The 20,092-nt window shown below is 43.3% G+C and overlaps 2 protein-coding genes and 3 long non-coding RNA genes across 8 annotated transcripts; all 5 read left to right on the forward strand.

Annotated features, from left to right (window-relative positions):
- The first annotated feature begins 350 nt into the window (after positions 1–350).
- On the forward strand, positions 351–1,064 carry LOC129593255 (palmitoyltransferase ZDHHC17-like). The gene is made up of 2 exons (XM_055489473.1): positions 351–737; positions 867–1,064. The coding sequence occupies exons 1-2, from the start codon at positions 351–353 to the stop codon at positions 1,062–1,064; spliced, it is 585 nt and encodes a 194-aa protein (XP_055345448.1).
- A 530-nt stretch (positions 1,065–1,594) lies between these two features.
- LOC129593373 (uncharacterized) lies at positions 1,595–4,648 on the forward strand. Of its 4 annotated transcripts, none has more exons than XR_008691090.1 (7): positions 1,598–2,553; positions 2,864–3,016; positions 3,310–3,435; positions 3,512–3,570; positions 3,814–4,020; positions 4,079–4,187; positions 4,361–4,648. It is a non-coding gene; the product is annotated as an uncharacterized LOC129593373 (long non-coding RNA). The 4 variants fall into 4 exon arrangements; XR_008691089.1 differs by having other exon boundaries at positions 3,310–3,390; positions 3,449–3,570; XR_008691088.1 differs by having other exon boundaries at positions 1,595–2,553; positions 2,864–3,048; positions 3,310–3,570.
- A 1,249-nt stretch (positions 4,649–5,897) lies between these two features.
- Positions 5,898–6,583, forward strand: LOC129593374 (uncharacterized). The gene is made up of 3 exons (XR_008691091.1): positions 5,898–6,088; positions 6,209–6,439; positions 6,507–6,583. It is a non-coding gene; the product is annotated as an uncharacterized LOC129593374 (long non-coding RNA).
- On the forward strand, positions 6,580–7,444 carry LOC129593375 (uncharacterized). Its single transcript, XR_008691092.1, has 3 exons — positions 6,580–6,607; positions 6,706–6,751; positions 6,866–7,444. It is a non-coding gene; the product is annotated as an uncharacterized LOC129593375 (long non-coding RNA).
- Positions 7,445–15,631: 8,187 nt separating this feature from the next.
- LOC129593235 (flotillin-1-like) lies at positions 15,632–19,781 on the forward strand. Its single transcript, XM_055489449.1, has 16 exons — positions 15,632–15,821; positions 16,187–16,344; positions 16,430–16,455; positions 16,730–16,899; positions 16,960–16,984; positions 17,050–17,162; positions 17,227–17,277; positions 17,744–17,818; positions 17,915–18,028; positions 18,131–18,193; positions 18,255–18,326; positions 18,387–18,568; positions 18,632–18,729; positions 18,789–18,844; positions 18,908–19,105; positions 19,225–19,781. Exons 2-16 carry the CDS (start codon positions 16,319–16,321, stop codon positions 19,252–19,254), a joined length of 1,299 nt encoding a protein of 432 aa, XP_055345424.1. The 5' UTR covers positions 15,632–15,821; positions 16,187–16,318; the 3' UTR covers positions 19,255–19,781.
- Positions 19,782–20,092: the final 311 nt, after the last annotated feature.

Here is a 20,092-nt window from a genome sequence, read left to right on the forward strand (position 1 = left end):
AAAGGTTGTTTTTTTCTTATTTTTTTAGTCTGTTTGAGTGGATTTATTCAGATTTTCGGATATTTGTATTTCAGAGAAATCTGAGTTCTGATTATGGTAGATTTCGATCCCTTTGAAGTGTCGTCTTGCTATCTCGTGTCTCCTGGCTATGTCGTCCCGTTTTGTCGAATCCATCGAGTTCTCAATCTCCACTATGTTGTTTCCATGGATCTCCAGGACGTTTCTGGAGATTCAGGGTCTATGAAAACCCCGTCGCCGGAAGTGGCTGCACTTTTCGCGTTTCTCCGAAAATTCGCCCTGGCGGTGTACCTCGGCTGCAAATCTTGCATCCTCCTCACCGCCTTTTTCCTATGGCTACCGACGGTGTACTCTTGGACCAACATCTTGGCCTGGATAATTTGATGGGCGGATTATGGTACAACTTCCTGCGCACATGGCTAGGCGATCCCGGCTTCATTAATCCACCCAAGGAAGACAAATTGCGCGCCGTGGTGGAGTTGGCGGAGAAGAATGAGTTCAGCGTGGCCAAACTCTGCACGACGTGTCTTGTCGTGCGACCGCTGCGCTCGAAACACTGCTCGGTGTGCGGAAAATGCGTGGCGGTGATGGACCACCACTGTCCCTTCACCGGCAACTGTGTGGGCCGCGCCAATCATCGTTTCTTCGTGGGCTACCTGGTGTGGCTTAGTATGTCGGGCATCGGCGCTGTTCACACCGGATTGACGTATCTGGGCGCGGTGTGGGCTTGAATCGGCACGGTTCCTCTTGACCATCGGCCCGGCGCTGGAGTGCGGGGCGTGGAGCGCCTTCGTCATCGCCTTTGCGCTGCTGTTCACGGTGTGGATTGATTCCTTGCGCTGATGCAGTTGTACCAGATCTCCGTGGTGGCCATGACGACCAATGAGCGCATCAATCAGCACCGCTACGGACACTTCCGTGGGGAGGATGGGACGCGACTGAGCCCTTTTCATAAGGGCTTCGTGGAAATTGTCTCGAATTCTGGGAGATGGAATGCTTTGGTTTGCGGCGCAGATGGCTGGATGGGAAACCTTATCAAAAGCTGAATGATGAAAATGTCTAAATCACTTTTTCCCTACGTTTAACGACCATTTAATACAGATTTTCGCTCTTCATAATACAGGTTTACAGATTTGACAACTCGACAATTTTGATGTACAATGTACGTCTTTTTTGGATTTTGGAATTCTGAATTAATAAAGTATTACAAGACTCGCTGGATCGATGGGAAATTTGCTAAATCCAAAAAAAATCGATGTACGCAGAAAAATTTTTAGTATCAAAATAGATACAGTATAGTGCGTACTTGCAAAAAATAAAAGAATTTAACTACTGACCAGAGAGTACTTAATACTGTTAATAGGGATGATAAAACGGCTCTGTTGGAGTTGGATATTAACCGATAAGATGCAATAATGAGCTGATAGTAAGAAATACTTACGGTAACTGGTTTCGGTCCTTTCGAATAACAAAGAAAATTATTAGGATACTTAGAAGTTGGATTATGAATAAAATTATAAATTTTTAAATAAAGGATAATGTTAATGACACGTGTTGTCTCGGGGCCCGGGCTATGAGTGGCACTAATCGAGCCCGGAACAAAATGACGTCGAAATCGAATATCGGTACGTTTCGGACAGGCACACCGGCGGACATTCGGATTGGCCACTTCGGTGAATGCGTATCCGCCCTCCCATCGGCTGGCTTTCAACTTCTGATTCATACTGTACACCGCGAAATTTTATGGAATTCCAAATCCGACAGCCTCATCCGATTTGGAAATCTGGAATTGGAAAACATCGATTGTCGATTTTGAAAACATCGATTACGATTTTGCCAACCCGGATGCTGGACTTAGAATTTTTCTCAAATTTTGATTTTCCAATTCCACATTCTATTACACTTAGTGTAATGGATTTTTCCATATAAATGACTGGAATTGGCCCTAATCTGGTGTTTACGCCATAGTGAAGTCTGGATGTTGCCGTTGGCGTTGCAATTTACAGTACAACTACGATAAAAGGTTGTTTTTTTCTTATTTTTTTAGTCTGTTTGAGTGGATTTATTCAGATTTTCGGATATTTGTATTTCAGAGAAATCTGAGTTCTGATTATGGTAGATTTCGATCCCTTTGAAGTGTCGTCTTGCTATCTCGTGTCTCCTGGCTATGTCGTCCCGTTTTGTCGAATCCATCGAGTTCTCAATCTCCACTATGTTGTTTCCATGGATCTCCAGGACGTTTCTGGAGATTCAGGGTCTATGAAAACCCCGTCGCCATCAGTCATTCTTCTGTTTATTCCACCCGATAAAGACGAGCCCATGGAGGAGATCCCCATTATACAGCTGTTCGGCGTCGAGGACTGCGAGTTCTACTGGTAGAAAACGGCGATTACCTGGCCGTCAAAGTGGAGCGTTATAACCATATCAAGAGAAAGGCGAAACAAAGTTTGACTACGGTGGAATATTTTATCAACCTGGAGGTTTTCGCCCAAATTAAACGAACGGAAGTCCCCGTAAAATCCATTAAAACTCAAGGTGAGTACAGTAGAATGGGACCGGTTTGAGAAGTTATAAATTTATACGTTGCAAGATTTTTCAGTACTGAAATAAGAATTAACACGTGACTTGATATTTTAGACTACCAGTTTTCGTATCAGGTTGTTAGAAAACCAGATTGATTGGGCTTATTTTACAAGATCAGCTTTGTTTTGTAACCACGTTGATGATCTTTTTGCCTCTACAGAGTATCTTCCTTTGATTAGTGAAAACTTTAAAGTTAATTTATTTTAGTAATATGCGGTGATTTATCAGGAAAACTTAGAATGAATTTTATTGGCGTTTACAGATTCCATCGTGGATTTATCCTTGGAACCAGATGGCAAAAAATTAGTAGTGCTGACTATTGCTGGTTTAGTAAACTGGCTAATTTCTATGATGGACGACAAGGCGTCATTCTGGAATTAGTCAGCAAGAGTCCTTGTCCATGGAAAAGTTGCAGGTCTTTTGCAACATTCAGATCTTTGATTACAAGTATCTGCTTGTAGCATTTATGTAATGAGCAGAAATTTGAGACAATTCAAGAGAGTTACATAAATTACATTTAGGACATTTCTGAAGAGTCGAAGTGCATTTTATTTCTTGCCAAGTAGTCGAAGTGCATTTTATTTCTTGACTTTATGAAGTTTTTCTGCGATGTAATTTAGTATCATTTATTTAGTAGTTTAGCATTTGTTTTGTTTGCTGCATTTTTTTACAGTTTTCTGGTGCTAATTATGTTTGATTGCGTTACAGAAAAATTAGCGCTGCGGCACAAGGTGGAGAAAATCTCTTGGTCGCCTATGGGGCAGTTCGTCGTTCTTCACACGGCTTCCAGTTAAAGCACAGTCGTATTCCTGACAGTGTGTTGATTGAGACTGTGTATGTTTTGCAGCGGAAGCGTCGGGTATTTAATTTTTGTGGATACCGTTAACACTTTCTGCTCTTTGATGTCCAGTGGGATCCCACAGGACGCTTCCTCAGGCAGTTACGTACTCTTCGAATGCCGGAAACAGGGTGATTATTATTGTTTAATAATTGAGCACTACCAGCGATTTTTTGTTTCTTCGTTTGGTTTTCATGTGAAAAACATCGAACCTTATTGACCGGTAACTGGTTGTTGTAAATTTATTATGATACTTTCTGTATTTCAAGACAGTGCTGTTGTTTGCGACCTTTCCAGATTGATACCGTTTTCGGTGCTGATGTTCTTTAAATTATGTTGGTTTTCGTCATCCAGAAATTTTTTTGAATTTACAGAAAGATAATGGATTTACTCTGTACTCCTTCTAAGGTCGCTGTATCCGTAATGAGAAAGTGGATGGATTGGGTATGTTGAGCTGGCGACCGAGAACCGCCCATTCGATTCTCCCAGCACAGAAGCTTAACGACGTCAAGAAAAATCTGAATAAATACTCATCCGAATTTGAAATTAAGGAACGGTTGCTGGCATCGAAGGCGTCGAAGGTGGGTTGATGTGACTGCAGCAGAAGAAAGTCCAAAAACAGTGATTATGTTGATTTAGGAAGTGTCGGGGCAACGAAAACGCCTGATGACAGAGTTTACGGATTTTTTGACGACAAAACAGCGCTAATTCGAGCAAGGACGACACAAACGAGGGGCACTAAAACGAGGTGCGTATTTTGGTGTCCACAACAGGAGGACAGTTTAGGAATAGTAGAAACATCTAATGGAAGAAGGGTAGAATTAAAGTTGACAACATTGCTGTTCCACTTGATGTACATTTTGAAAAAGCATTTGGCCTGTAAATTGTCGAAATTGACTGACCTTTAATGGTGGTATGTAGGCTATAAACTAGGCGACTGGGTGTTTTGTGTGCTTGCGCTGAAGCGGCTGCGGACCGAGACACACCGGTTGGCGTTGGCCAGTTGGCGCGTCCTCCGACATGGACACGCCACCGCTAGCGGACAAAAAATTTCCATTATCGGATTTGCCGAGGAGGTCGGTGGTGTGGCACCCACGCCAGAGCTGATTCCTTCCAAGTTGGAAGAAGACGAGAATGGAGTGGAGTTTATACGTGTGATTCCGGTGGAAGTGGAGTACGATATTCCTAGTATTGCCGAGTCGGCGTGATTGGGTCATCAGTGCGATTGAATATTACTCTTTTTTCTGCTTTAGACAAGTGTTTTCTGTTTATTTCGGATCTTTATTTATTGTTATTTGTGTTTTGTTGTGTGTTTTGCCTTCCGGTTACGATTGAATTTCATCGTTTTCTTAGTGATCAAGCGTGCTGAACTGGTAAGTCTTTGCCGACTGGGACAGAGTGCAACGTTGGACGGTTAGTTTCAATTTCAGTCGCAGGCAATTGCTATTAAAATTTGTTAGAACTGACGCATTTTTCTGCAGTTTATTAGCGGAGATATTATACTAGTCGCTTTTGCGATGAACTGAAGTTTCTCAGCAAAATAATGGCGAGTCTATTGCAGTATGAGTATAAGTGTAATTTCTCTGACTGCCATTGCACTATTCGATCTCCTACAGAACTGAATTTTTCATGGGCGTTGGGCAATGCGAACTGTTCTGGACGTAACGGTTGCGGTCATTACTTGGCAATACATCATTTAAGTAACTGGGAAGATCATTTGCGGCATCATGTAGACAGCCACTCTGGACGCAACAGAAATGAACCGGACCAATGTGTGAACGGCAATCCGGCGATTGTCACATCTCCGCAAAGCATCGATCAGTTGCCAGAAAACAGGTGAAATATCAAAATTCGGTAATTAATAATTATTAAAATTTGCTTGCAGTGGTGGTTAAAATTAGTTTGTAAAACCTGCCAGTGAGTAAAAGAGCTGCGGCTTAGATCAAAGGTTTTGGCATGATATTTACCGGTGAGAGTACAGCAGTGGTTACTCGGATTTTACTATTGTCTCGTTTAAAGTGATTATGAACGAGTAATTTTTAATTCATTGTTGTATAAAATTTTGCACTGTATATTTATGAGCTTTCGCTTTGTAGTCTGGTTGCGACAGAAGAAGCTGGCAGTGAGTCTGGATTTCGTGCTTTAAGCAATACCCACAGACAGCCATCTGCGCATGCTCCACATAGTGGGCCGATGAATTACCGCGCCGGGGTCGGTGCTGGGTCAGGAAATCAGCTTCCCGGTGGAAGCGGCGTTGTTGGACAAGGGCTCCGGTTTCTCGGCGGAAGCGGAGGTGTTGAGCATGGGGTCCGGTTTCCGGCGGAAGCGGAGGTGTTGGACATGGGGTCCGGTTTCCGGCGGAAGCGGAGGTGTCGGATATGGGAGCCGGTTTCCAGCGGAAGCAGATGTGTTGCACTGTGGCTCTCCGTCGTTTCCAATTATTGGGTCAGCTGGGCGATGGGCTGCGACGACCGGTGGACGAAGTACTGCAAAGCGCCCGAACTTAGCCAGTCATCGGTCGCCAGCATTCAATGCACAAGCGCCACCGGATCCCATTAAAGAGCCCCAACTCGAGAATACATACAATTTCCGCGTGTATTTGTTTCGAAAAAGGAACAAAAATGTGGTTCCGCCTCCAAAATCGAAAGAGTACGCTTTTCCGTAGTTTTGCATTAACATGATTTCGCCACAAATTATCAGTTATTGTCAGCATAACTTTATTGCTTAGCTTAGTAAGTAAAAAACGATTAAGTATTTAAAATTTTGCAGCGAACATCAGCTTGAACTGGAGCTGATGGAGCATATGGGACTCATTCGGTTAATTGAATTTGATAAGCTAACGCAAGATCACATCATGCAGAGCATTTCTCAGCTTTTTGTGGATCGTCTGCAAGGCCGGCCTTGGACACTTTTGTCGCGCACTGAAAAGGGGAAAAAGAAAGGATACTGGCTGTACGCGGCAAATGTTGTTGATCACCGGGCGTGGGAAAAGCAAGAAATGTATTTATTTAGTTTTCGGGAAGAACGTCGGGCCACAATGCTACAATGGTAATTTTTTTATTTGCAGGATTTCTGAAACGGAGGTTGGCGATGTTTATCGTCACATTTTCATTGCAATGAATGACGGGGTCATCACGGTAGCGCGATATAGCAGAAACATTTGCTGAGGTATAGATCTTAATTTTTTTAAAACAGCAAAGATAATTCACTAAAATATGAAATTAATTATCCTTTAATTTTTAGTTTTTATTTGCTTCCGGTTTTAGGCTCGAGGGATGACCGTTGAGGAATTACCACTGGAAAATATCGAAGGTATCCAGGACGTACAATCAGCTGAATTTGTGAAGCTTGATGAAATACCATGCAGTCAATAAGGCCACAGTGTAGAAGCTGCACTGCACAGACACATTATTTCTTGATTTTCAGAAGCGGTTCAGCGAGAAAACAACCGCCGAGATGACCAGCAGGCCAGTACATCCGGCCTTCGCTCAACTGCCCGCGCGGATGATGAAGGAGACTTTTCCAGCTTTGGTGGCCGTGGATCCCGCGGCTTCACAGTTGGCAAGCGACGTAACACTGTTGTCGACCTGGACACTCCACCGTCGTCACCGGAGCGAGATCACCGCCCAGTTCGCTTTGCGGGTGTTCGGATCCCAGCGAAAGGCCCGCGAAACCGATCAGAGATTGTAACACTGAACTTCTCAGACGACAGTGATGTAGAACCCCTTGAAACGCCGTCCGTAAAAGAAATTCTGCCTTTATTATCCACTAAAGACGATGCGGAAAGTTCAGATCCCACGTTAAAGAAAAGATTTGCAATACGAGATCTTCCGGAACCTGAAAATCAGTACTTGACGGTTAAGGATATGCGTGAGCAATTTTCCGTTAAAATGACACACGAGTATCCGATGGTCAAGTCACAGTTCGTATACGCGTGGCTTCCGGAGAAAAATGTGGAAAATTTCAGCAATTTCTACTGTGCGCATGGTGATGACCTTGCTAATACGGGACGGTTTCAAGTCGAATGGATGGGTAAGCTGGAATTTTAAAGTCCGCACGGCATTTTTGTTAAAGATTAAAATGGAATTTTGTATTGTGTATCTGCTTATGAACATACAATAAATATTTTTCTATTGCGGTTTTTATTTTCAGTGCGGTCGATGCCGATGGCCCTTACAAAGAATTCGGATCCCGCTATTGGCAAGATGCTCGCTATTATAAATTCCCGGATATTAACGAGCCTTTTCGTGGAAATAAATCTGGTGGTGCTGTACACATGTTCCCATTGTTACCGAAGAAGGGCGCGCTGTCTTAAGGGCTTCTGGTTTTATGTTGCGCGAAGCAGTGATGCGTGGTGCCTCGTATCCCGACTGGCTGTCCAGCAGCGTTCTGCGAAGCATGCTAGGTTTACCTTGAACTGAATGAGGTGTTCCATTTCGATAAGGGCGTGGGAGATATGATCGAGCGCATTTTATCGGGGTCTGGAGATTTAACTATGCGTCAAGAGCCGATGCTGAAACAATGGGCGGAAAATAATCCAACTTTCCCGGTAGTAATAGTGAATTTTGGTTAGTGCAACTGAATATAATCGCAGAGTATTTTACAGTGTAGGGAGCTGATGAAAACAGCCGGGAAACGTTCTGTCAGTACATTGCTGAGTACGAACTGGTAGGCAAGCGAGTTGGAAATCTCCGCTACGTGTACGAAGGTTTCTTAGCTGGTGGTTTTATTAAGGTGAGAAATGATAAATAATAAAAAATAAGAAAATAATAATAGAAAATGAGAAATAATTTTCATTCATTTTCGAATAAGCGTTTCCTTATTGTCGCATCTTTCAGGAATTGAAAACACTGCTGCCAAATTGGAAGATAATGGAAGATGCGCTGTACAATTCAGTATTGATGGGAAACGACCTGTTGGAGCAATTTATCGCTGTGGATTACGATGAAGCTTCGGCCGATGAGGTCGTGCTCGCCGCCTGGCTCGACGATATCATCAAAGATGACCTCTCCTGCTCCGACCGTCGAAAGTTGCTCCGATTTATCACAGGCTCGCATTCAGTGCCGGCATCTCCAAAGATTCAGATCCTTTTAGCAACGATGGACGTTTTTTGCGACGACCCGACGGCCCGGAGCGTGTAATATACCTACTTCTTCCCTTGGCCTGTCCGAGCAAAGAGAAACTGCTGGAATTGATTCGGGAGTGTCTGGATACGATGGATCATCCCCTTCAAGGAAGTTTCCAGCTTGGCTAAAATTGAGTTAAGTGGACTGCGTTAAACAATATTAGTTGCATAGCAGTTGTATATGCGTGATAGAAGCCAAAACGATTCGCTGATTAATAGAACTGTTTTCCAGATCAAATGAACAACGTGTAAAGGAATTTAAATTTTTATCTATAACTATTTGGATTTTTAACACCTGTAATTCAACAATAAGTCACATAACTTAATTTATGAAAATGCTATGCGTCCGGAAACACTCCGGACGCATAGTTAACTTGCTAAACGCCCGAAAATTATGTTAGCGGGGTGCGATGGGTGTTTATTTGTTAATCAAATCCATAATAATAATTTTTCTACAATAAAATTAACATGGGAACTCAAGACGTCCATAAACCAATGGAACTTAACCTTTACCTGACTACGCGCCAGAAATCATAGAACGCGGGCGTATAAAAATGACCTTTGATTTAAAATAAAACAACTAAGTAGTTTTTTATTGTAAATCGCTGCTGTTTTCAGGGTTTGTTATGCGGTAACTGTAACTGGACGGCTGTATGGAGGGAGAAGCTGCGGATTACTTTTTATACCTGATTTGGGTGGAATAATCATTTGAATTTGGATTTCGTCCAGCTAGGATTTGGATAGCGAGTAGGATGGTGGTGTGTAAACATGCCGGCATCGGCAGTACATATTTTGTTGCTTTGGTTTGTGTGTATGCTTTTGCGCACCTATTTTGGCACTTTCGCTTACTGGGCGAAAAGCTGACAGGTTTGGTTTAGTGCTGCTTTTTTTTGGAATTCGATTGTAATTTGCTTCGCGACTGGGCTTTTAAAAGCTGGAACAGTTGATACTTCTTACCTTTTTCCTTTTTGGTTAATAAGTTATGGCACCATGTGCTTGCGGACGAACTGATGAAACTTCTTACCTTTTCCTTTTGATAAGTTATGGCACCATGTGAAATGTGCGGACGAACTGATGAAACTTTTCGGTTTTGACTGTTTAACTAAGTTTGCCGCTATTTGGTAACAATAAAATTATCGCAGCAAATGTCTTTGTGCGGTAGTTCGTTACAAATCTGTTTCCCCAACATTATGGACTGGTCAGGAATATGAAAACGAAAACAATGTTGAGTTCGACTTAAGAGAACACCAGTTATATTTTTTTATGGTTAATTTTTTTTCGTTCACTTTCAGTGACTTTCCAGAGCTGCATTATAATTATCAGAATTTCAAAGCCCACACAAAAGCCCAAAACCGAAAGTTCAAGCAAATCAGCACCAAGATAGCGCACTACTGCAAAGTATACCAACACAGTAGGCGCCAACTGATCCCCGAATGGATAAAAGCGTTTTCCGGGTTACCATTATAGAGGGACACCGTGCGCGTGCTGTCGTCCAGGTGTGTCAGTGTGCCTTCGTAAAGAATATGGGCGCGGGAAAAAAACTGGCCTGTGGTTTATCCTCACGCCGCGTATGCTCCGCCAGGACTTCCAGGGCAATGAGAATATCCGGCAGAGGACTTCGTCGCAAGGAGCGACAAGAGGCACGTGGACGGCTGGGTGGGCTAGGGACAATCACGCCTTCCTTGTTATCGGACAGTCGGATGTGTGCCGCAAAATCGGCACCACAGCCTCTTCACTCTATACAGAAAAGTTCATTCAGTACTGTATTACTTTCCAACTTTACTTTAGTTTTAAATACTTGATAAGATAAAATCTGGTGGTTCAACGGTTAGTTTTGTATTGCTAACGTGCAATTTAAATTCAATAACTTTACTGCCGTGAAATTATGTGGCAAAAAATTTAGTTTTTAAACTTAAGGAAAAAGATCATTTCCTTAAAAATACGGTGCCAATACCAACGACAGCAGCCAGTAAATTAGCCAGTACTATCGTTTGTTTTGGCTGGCTGTCAAAACCTCCACGACCGCTGAGCAGTCGGTAGCGTATAACACTCATCGAAAACAGAATCTAAGATAAGGGAGAAACCTGATGATAATTAGAAATTGAGAATTACCTGTGAATTTACTGTGAACCTGGATACTCCCGCCTTCCCATCGAGGCTTTTCCCGTCGTCCACTCTTCCAGCCAATCGATGAGAGCCCGATACAGTCGCTTTAACCACAAAGCCCGCTGCGTCAGGAGCATATCAGGGAAGTGGCAGTAGAAGATTACCGGCTTTCCGCTCCACTTCAGCACGGAAAAGCAGGTTCACACCTGACCACAGAACATGACATCATACTGCCAACCACTGCAGCCGATGAGACGACCATACGCAGCCAGCGCAGATAGGCGAAAAGCGCGTTCAGTCGTCCGCCTAAAGACCGCGGTAGCCAGGCACACACGAAACAGATTTTCGGAGTGCCGTCGCGGGTTTCCGGAAAACATTGAGAGGTTCATGGTCAACACTGAGGAAGCGGATGGAATTGCTTTCGCTCTACAGTGCCACAGCAGCGTCCACCACGAAACGCCGAACCACCGACGCCCAGATCGGAATGCACAAAAGCCACGTTAACACTCTTGACTCTTGACAACACGTTAACACTCCTGACTCTAATATGAATAATGATTAGAATTCAGACAAAGGCACCATCGGGAAATCTCTGTGAGTTTCCGTTTTTTGCTGTAAATTAACGAGAAATATATTCAATAAATACAAAAATAAAATCTCTAAAAAGCACGCGTGTCAGTACCGAATTTCAAAAATAGATTTTAAGAATTCGTACCTTTAACCAAAACTAAACCGCACTAAATCTTTTGCAGCCTGAAATACGTCAATTCCATAGATGCCATCATCGGCCATAACGTCTATACTATCCAAAATCAGCTGCGCCTCAGTCGGAAAACTGCTGATGATGTCGAATACCGGTACTGAATCTCTTGAGTGCGAGGCATGATTTCTGATATACTCCGGAAAATTTTCCGCAACATCAACATCTGCTTCAGGCAAAACATTGTCTGCTGAAAGAACCTGATCCAGTGAAAATCCGTGCAGTCCTTCTCGCGACATCCTAATATAAATAGCTGCCTAGGCGTCTTTTCGTGCTCGGTTCGCATTTTATGGTTATTGAAAAATTCGATAAACTGGCCAAGTTTTTCTTGAATTCTTTGCTGGTACACAAGATGCAGTATCATCATGTCGCGCGCACAGGAAACATCCAGAATGCCTGTATTCTCCATGTATGAAAACCGACCGGAAAAGTTTTATAACCACACGTCCCAAATCTCTCCAGAGTCTCTCAATTCTTTGATTATGGACGGACGGACCCATAATAATACTGCCTCGATCATGCCCCATGTAATGCTCCATCCATCTTGCAACTCCAAAATTTTCACCTGTATATCAATAATACTTTAATTAGAATCATAAGAGTTAAAGCAGTTAATGTAACAAAAGATTTTATATTAGTCATGGCTGAATTACTTTTAATCTATCTATCTATATAAAAGAATAGGAAGGTGCACAAAGTTTGTGTATGTCAGGGTCTAAGTCATTGACACGTCCAACCAAACTTGAATGTCTATGTAGTATGTACCGTTCGATAGCCTGCCGACTTTACCGTACTATGGCGAAAACGTACGGCTTCAGCTAGCAACACATTATCCCGTTTCTAGTTAAGTTTCGTTTAATTAATAATTTGCGTTTAAATTTTTGAAGTTAAAAGGAACACGTTTAAACTTTAAAGTTTGTCCACTGTCCAGCTGCCATCTCTGGAGGTTTTATAAAACGTACTGTAAAAAATTGCACATAGTAATCTGACAACTATTCCCGTTATGAAATTTGTGCAGCGGCTGCATAAGTTTCGCATTGTGAATTTGTGGGAAATTGGAAATGGCTACAAGCTAAATCTGAAAGAGCCGGGAAATTTTGTGTTTGTTATGTTCAGTTTTTGTAAGAGTGGAAACTTCTGCTAGCTATGTTGCGTTCGGGTTTTAAACCTCATGTTACCCAATTTGATTGTTTCGCCGCCAGGTGACGGCCGGGCGACACGACACGAGCGGAGCTCGCGGAACAACAAGTTAGACATTCTGCGTAGTTCTTCGTCCTTCCGTGGAACAGCAAAACCAAACTTGCACAACCTAAACGCATACATTGTGTAAATTCGGGCTTTTGTACTTGCTGGTGAAAATTTCACCGGATCTACGCTACAGTATTTCACCGAGGCGCCACGGAATCACGAAGCACAAGTAGACCTGGAAAACTGAAAGCTAAAAGTAAAGGTGACCATTCTGTTACAAACTTTTACTGCCTTTCGTTTGGCTCACTACGGTCTCCCCGTGCACTAATTATTGCGTTATTGACTCACTTATGGCGTACTATTCACCCGGTAAAATACCTTTTCGGTTTTCGCCTTTTGCCGTCCCTCATGGTCCGACGTGGGAAAACACTTTGCAATATATTTCCTGCATAATGATTTGGCTTTGTTTGAAAAGATGTACGCGTTATTATTGTAAACACACCTAAATCCCAGAAATTATTATTCTTATAGTTCGAGCAATAAATTCTTCTGAATTTCAAAAATTATTCCATATTCTTTGTCCAAAAATTCACTGCGCGCCTACATAATTGGTATTTTGTCCAACTGTTTAAAGTAGCGCATATTCCGAACATTTACAAAACATATACTATAGAAATATCTTGGAAATGAGAGTGAATGTACAGTACAGAAATATTCTGAAAACAAGCGAGTGTGGCGAAAGCAAATAAATATCAAGCGAAGGAATTTTGACTTAGACCGTTGGACGAGTCAATAAAAGTAATGAATGGAGGGAGAAGCAGTACGAGTACAAGTACAGATAGTTTCCAAATAGTTTCCAAATTGTTTGCGTACAGATATACGAGTACGATGGAAGGCAATAAAAGTGGTGAACGGAGCGGTCAAATTATTAATTTATTTTAAATGCTCTAAATGATGCCACCGCGCCATTTAGAGCATTTGAATTGTTTTTGGTTGTTCGGCTGGCTGTTCATTAACACTGACTACTGATAAGCACGTATTTATTATGATCTTGGTATTATTAACGAAAATATGTATTGTAATTGAGTAGGTCTCCATAATATATTTAGTTCGTGCAGTTATCAGCCGCTAATCTCTACTACTCCGCTAATCTCTTATCTATCTCTACGCTAATCTCTACTACCTCTCTACTCCGGGCAATTTGCGCGGGGTCCACTAGTTTAGAATAATGTATATAAACCTACCTCCGCAGTCGCTTCTCACTCGAGATGGGACTCCACACGCCCCCGCTCCGTTCAAAAAGGCTTCTTGTACTGTGCTAGCACGGTTATTCGTGGCAACCACAAGTGAAATGATCAGCCTGGAGAATCCGTCGATAATTCCATGAATAACAAATCCCCACCGCACCAGTTTGTGATTACCATCCATGTGCCACAACGCGTTCGGACCAGGGTTGGAATATTTACGACGAGTGACCAAGTTGAAAACCGATTAGCAACACCATAAGGGTCCAAGCGTTGCAAGATGAAAGAATCCTAGCTCGCTGGACATACAATCCAGCACTCTTTAACTGACCACATACGAAACGATATCCAACATTCACAAACGAACTGAGTATTTCCTGCACGGCAATGTCCAAGTCATCGTCGGATATATCGCTGTACTACGATAAAACCGCAAAACACTTTTTTCCGCGCTGATAAAATTTGGAAATATTACTGCACTCACAATAGCTTATTTTACTTGACCATGCTAATACAAATAAGACGCTACCGTTAAAATATTTGCTAGCATTAAAATTTACCTTGTGATTTAAATTGTATTCAGCCAGCCTGCGCTCGATCGTACGTGTCGTAACTCCAAAGAACCCAGCAATTTCCCTAACTGTGAAGCCTTCGCATCGCATTTCACAGAGTTCGTTATCCGGAATACAAATTTTTCCGTATTTATTAGTGCCGCCTTTCATTTCATAGAAATAATCCGACCCATTTTCGTCTTCCCGCAGTAGCTGATGCAAGCCCTCTGAACAGTTTCGCAAAACGTCGAACAACTGCTGAGCATCTCCCGTCACTTCGTTAGGTAAGTTTTCGCATATATCCCGTGTGTAACTGAAAAACAGCAAAATAAAAGTGGCAGAATCAAATTAGGTTAACTGCAATTTTATGGGATTTTACAGCTTACCCAGTTAAATATTCAATCTGCGCCAGTGCTCCTTCAATGCCGTCTTGATCCCTATCTGCAGTATCCAAGAGCCTATTGGCCCGCCTGACGACAGAATCCGCAAACACAAAAAAAGCTTCCATTGTATCTGCACCAAACTGAAACCAATAGTAACAAGTACTTACATCAATACCACGAAATTTCCAAAAATTATTTTGGGCTGTGACACAGCCGAACAATTCATTATTTATTACAGTGCTGCTGTACAAAGTGTAACGTAAAACGTACCGTGTTCGGGAACTTCGGATTTTGGGACGCAGTCGACCGTTATGGATCCCACTGTAAGTTACAGTGGCAGAAGTAAATTTTAGACTTTTGTTCAACACATGGAACGGTAGCTTCGGGTTGCGGAAAGATACAGCTGTTACTCAACGGCAAGAACCCCAGCACGGGCCAGAAGACGTAAACATCGAGGACTCCACCATTCAACGGCCCGATCATAAACACTTGAAGGACTTTAGCCCCTCAGCGGGCACAAGTACAAAATCAGAATAAAACAAAAAAGATGCTGCAACTCGAAGAAATAAACGGGTTTCGTTCTTCAAAAAAATTCTAGTTTCTACTTCTACTAACGTCAACAACAACGCAAACTGCCAGATTTCCACATACAGTATGGCGAGCACGCCAGGTTAAGGCCAATACCAGTAAGTTATATGGAAAAGTCCATTACAGGGCGTGTAATGGAATCTGGAATTGGAAAATCAAAAGCTGAAAAAAATTCTAAGTCCAGCATCCGGTTGGCAAAATCGTAATCGATGTTTTTGAAATCGAGAAACGATGTTTTCCAATTCCAGATTTCCAAATCGATGAGGCTGTCGGATTTGGAATTCCATAAAATTTTGACAGCTGCCTGCTACTAGCTGTGATGCTTTCAAAATATATGAACGAGTCAGTTGCGTGCATTTCGTTTCCGAATTTTTTTACTTCATACATTTCATTCCAAAACACATTGCACATCATCGTCTTCCCGCTTCTCGTAGCAGGTACGCAAAAGTTGTCGAAAGTTTTGACGAAGCGCGAGTACAGTACTTACCACTCGTAGTTGCAATAGATTAGAATCATAATGTGGCGAAAGGAAGAGGGAAGTCGAGATGGGACTCAGATATGAATTTAGCTTGATTACTCAATTAAAGTGTCGATCCGTCTTCCTGTATGACGTCATGCAGGAGTGATTCGATCGTAATTCGATGTGATTGTGACTTGACTGCATCATCCAGCCACGAATTTTAAAAATATTGGATCTTTTTGTCAAATTTTCGTTGATTGATACTCGCGACTTGCTGTCACCATTCCAGTGACGTCATTGCAGTTGTAATCGTTCTCTCTTTTTGTGATATGTGCCATGCAGGAAGAAGATAAGGAAGAGGAAAAAGAGGCCGAAGAAGAGCAAGAAGAAGAAGAGGAGGAAGAGGAAGAAGAGGAAGAAGAGGAACCCCAAACCCGTCGCTCATCAAGGCGTTATTCCCGACGCAAGAGTAGTATGCCGTTTGGATTCGTCACTTGCAGGTCAGCGGCTGATGTCATTTTAAACAATTGACGCACTTGGGTCTTCCGATTGATTTTGTTGTCATCGTGTCATTTTCCTCTGCAGTCCCAGCGAGGCCCTGGTGATCTCCGGTGAGTGAATTTTTTTTCCACTTCAAGATTTTTTCGCATTTTAATCGTGAACTCGCTCCAAATGGTCGATGTTAATCTTATTTGATTTAGAACTTTCATGATAAATTATTTGTATTTACGTTCCTGTGTTACGCCGGCGTTGTTCAGCACTGCAATTTGAGCTGTCATAAATTATCTTCAAATTGGAATATCATCGTGGATGCTGCAAATCAGAAAAAAAAATTAAGGCAGTAAAATTATAAAAAGCACTGTAAAAAGCAATAAATGTTGGCAGGTGTGGGCTACGATGGGACACCGAAATTCGTAACGGGAGGACGGGCCTTCGTCTGGCCCTTCGTCCACAAGGTGCAGCGCATCAACCTCAACACCTTCACTTTGGTTGTGGATAGCCCTCGCGTCTACACCAAGTTGGGCGTGGCCTGCAGTGTCGTCGGCATTGCACAGGTAGGCTGGAGAGTTTGGTCGGCACAGTTCTTCCTTTCTTAATTGATCTTTTTATTCCAGGTGAAAATTGAAGGCAGTCGTGAAGGTGAGATGAGCAGCCATGCCTCTCGTAAATGGATAGTCAGTAATTGTTGCGTTATTTCATGGCAGACCTATTGAAGAAGGCATGCCAGCAGTTTCTGGGCAAGAGCACCGGGGAGATCCAGCGTATCGCGCTGGAGACACTGGAGGGACACCAGCGGGCCATCATGGGCACCATGACGGTAGTACAATTGATCTTCCGGATGTCGTAGTGTTTTGAATAATTTATTATGCTTTGTTCAACAGGTCGAAGAGATCTACCGGGATCGTCAGACATTTAACCACCACGTGTTTGAGGTGAGTACTTCATTGCGCGGAGTTGTGGCAGTAAGTTTATTTTACGGTAGCTTGCCCAATGTTACAATGTGTACGGCACAGCCTAATCGATTGACTGAGCAAAGTATGTAAGCGGTACTGTATACAGTTTCGATAACTTCCGTCTGTGTGCGCGGGAAACTACACCCCGATCGATACGGGAACCGCTTGTTTAACCGTGTTTGCTTATGTTGGCCTCGATGTTCACTGAAGACTGTAGAGTAAGTGGTGTTGTTTGTGGGACGAGACCGAACTCTGACACTGACTTGTTCAGAGGAAAGATTATAGGCCAAGTGACAGACAGCCCACGGGATGCGGGTGTTTTTGCAGCGTCTGTTGGCTTCCTACTGGGATAACGGTTACTGAGGCCTTGATCGCATTTCTGAAATTGTTTATCGTCGTGGAATTGCTGTTAAACGTGTAAGGAAGAATTTAACTGGTGTTGTAGGTGGCCACCGCTGATCTGGTGAATCTGGGCATCCGCGTGGTCAGCTACACCATCAAGGACATTCACGATGATGAGGTCAGTACCGCAGCGAGGACATCGAACCTTTTGGCTGATTGTTGTTGATTTGGATTCGATTTTAACTTCTAACAAATAGTGTTATTTAAACGATAGGGCTATTTGAACGCGCTGGGTATGGCCCGCACGGCTGAAGTAAAACGGGACGCCCGCATCGGGGAGGCCATCGCCAAGAAGGAGACCACCATTAAGGCCGCGCTGGCCGATGAGGTCAGTCAGTCGTTTTCCTTTCTGCCAAATTAGTCTTATTGGTATCGTGGGTTAATAAGTTTTCATTTTCTATCCGGATGGGAAAATGGTTGCTTTTTGCAGGCACGAGTGACCGCAAAGGCTCAGAACGACATCGAAATCGCCAAAGCTCAGCGGGATTTTGAGGTAACGTCTTTCCACCTTATTATTGTTGTTTGTTGTATTGGCAATTGTTGAATTTATCCAGTTGCAAAAAGCCACGTATGATATGGAAGTGCAAGGACAGCGCGCCGTCGCCGAATTGGCCTACAGTTTGCAGGTTCGTCTTCGCATTCGTTTTTATTTTTGTGGGGAAAATGCATTTATCGCACCATTTTAGGCCGCCAAGACGCACCAGCTAATTAAAGAGCAGGAAATGGAGATCGCCGTGGTAGAGCGCACTCGTCGCATTGAGCTGCAGGAGCAAGAAATTGCCCGTCGCCAGAAAGAGCTGGAGGCGACCGTTCTCAAGCCCGCTGAGGCCGAACGATACCGAGTGGAGCGCATTGCTGAGGCCCAAAAGTAGGTTGGAAGATGACGCATCAATAGTGCCCAAATCTAATAAAGCCTTTATATATGAAACAGGAACCGCATTATGCTGGAGGCAGAAGCCGAAGCGGAGACCATCCGCCTACGCGGTGAAGCGGAAGCCTTCGCCATCCAGGCCAAAGCCAAGGCGGAAGGTGAGTTGATTCTTCACATACCCTTTCAGATTGCTACGACGGTTGCTGTGTGTTGACAGCTGAACAAATGGCCCAGAAGGCCGCCGCCTGGAAGGAGTACAAGGAGGCTGCTATGGTATGCGTGTCTGTGGTCATTTCGATGTTGAACTGAAAAAAACGACGGGTGTTTACTGTTTAGGTGGATATGGTATTGAAGACGCTGCCGAACGTCTGCGCCGAAGTCTCGCGCCCGCTGAGCCAGTTGCAGGGCATCAAGATGGTCAGCGCCGGAGACGGGGAGATCGGCGTGGCTAAGCTGGTGGGCGAGGTGGTGGAGATTGTCACGCGCATGCCGCATCTCATCGAGACCATGACTGGCGTCGACATGGCCAAAGCGGTGCGTTTCTGTTTGGATGATTTATTGTATTTAGGAAAAGTACTTAAATGCAAAAATAACCGGCACAAGTAGTTGAAAATCTGCAGCTAAACTTATCGTTGAATTGTTGAATAATGTAGGTGGATCATAAATCCGGCTCCCGCAAATAAGCGGATGCCAACAGATTTGCGGTTGGTTGTCGCTTTGCGTATATCTCCGCGCCGGGTAGCTGCTTTTCCGCACGGTCATCACAATCACTTTCCAAGTCGGACCCGGCGAGTTATCCATTTTCACCAGTGTTTTTGTTTGTTTGTTTTTTTATGCGGCGCACATTCATTGTCGGCTCCAGTGTGTTTTCTGTTGCGTTGTGATTTTCTACACCCTTGCGGTTTTTTGACTTTTTTACGTGCGAATTGTTTACATTCGCATCGGTACAGTACCCGTTGTGAGGTGGCTCTGAATATAGAGATTGTTTGCAAATAGCTCTACTACGAGTAGTTATTGTAAATTTTAGGTACTGCAAGTAGTACTTACTTAACGGGGGCCCTTTCGATGCCGATTATTTTTGTCGAGTTATTATTTCTATCCGTATTTATTTGAGTGGATAGTCCCGGCCGATGACCGGTCTGGTGACTCTCGTACATGGTTGTGGCTGTGATCAACTTGTCATTGGAAAAACAATGAAATCTGCTTGTAATGAGAACGGCTTTTACGGCAGAGTGCTAATTCGATCTGATTAGCAGCAGGATTGAGAATTTGAGACCTGCGAGTACATTATTGGTAACAATTCGGAATTCATTTGGATTTGAGTAACATTCTACTTTGTATAGATAGATATTCGTATTAAGGTATCCACGCTGCGCACGGCTTTTGGTGGGTGAAATGAGTCTCAAGAAAGTGCAGTGCCACGGATGGACGGAAAAATAAGTACTGGAATACTTCGTAGCATATACCTGACAAAATGTGAGCGTGCTTAACTGCGTTACTTCTAATCACCGTTATGTAATC

The sequence above is a fragment of the Paramacrobiotus metropolitanus genome, unplaced genomic scaffold, assembly GCF_019649055.1.
Source record: "Paramacrobiotus metropolitanus isolate TYO unplaced genomic scaffold, Prichtersi_v1.0 Parri_scaffold0000061, whole genome shotgun sequence".
Lineage (NCBI taxonomy): Eukaryota > Metazoa > Tardigrada > Eutardigrada > Parachela > Macrobiotidae > Paramacrobiotus > Paramacrobiotus metropolitanus.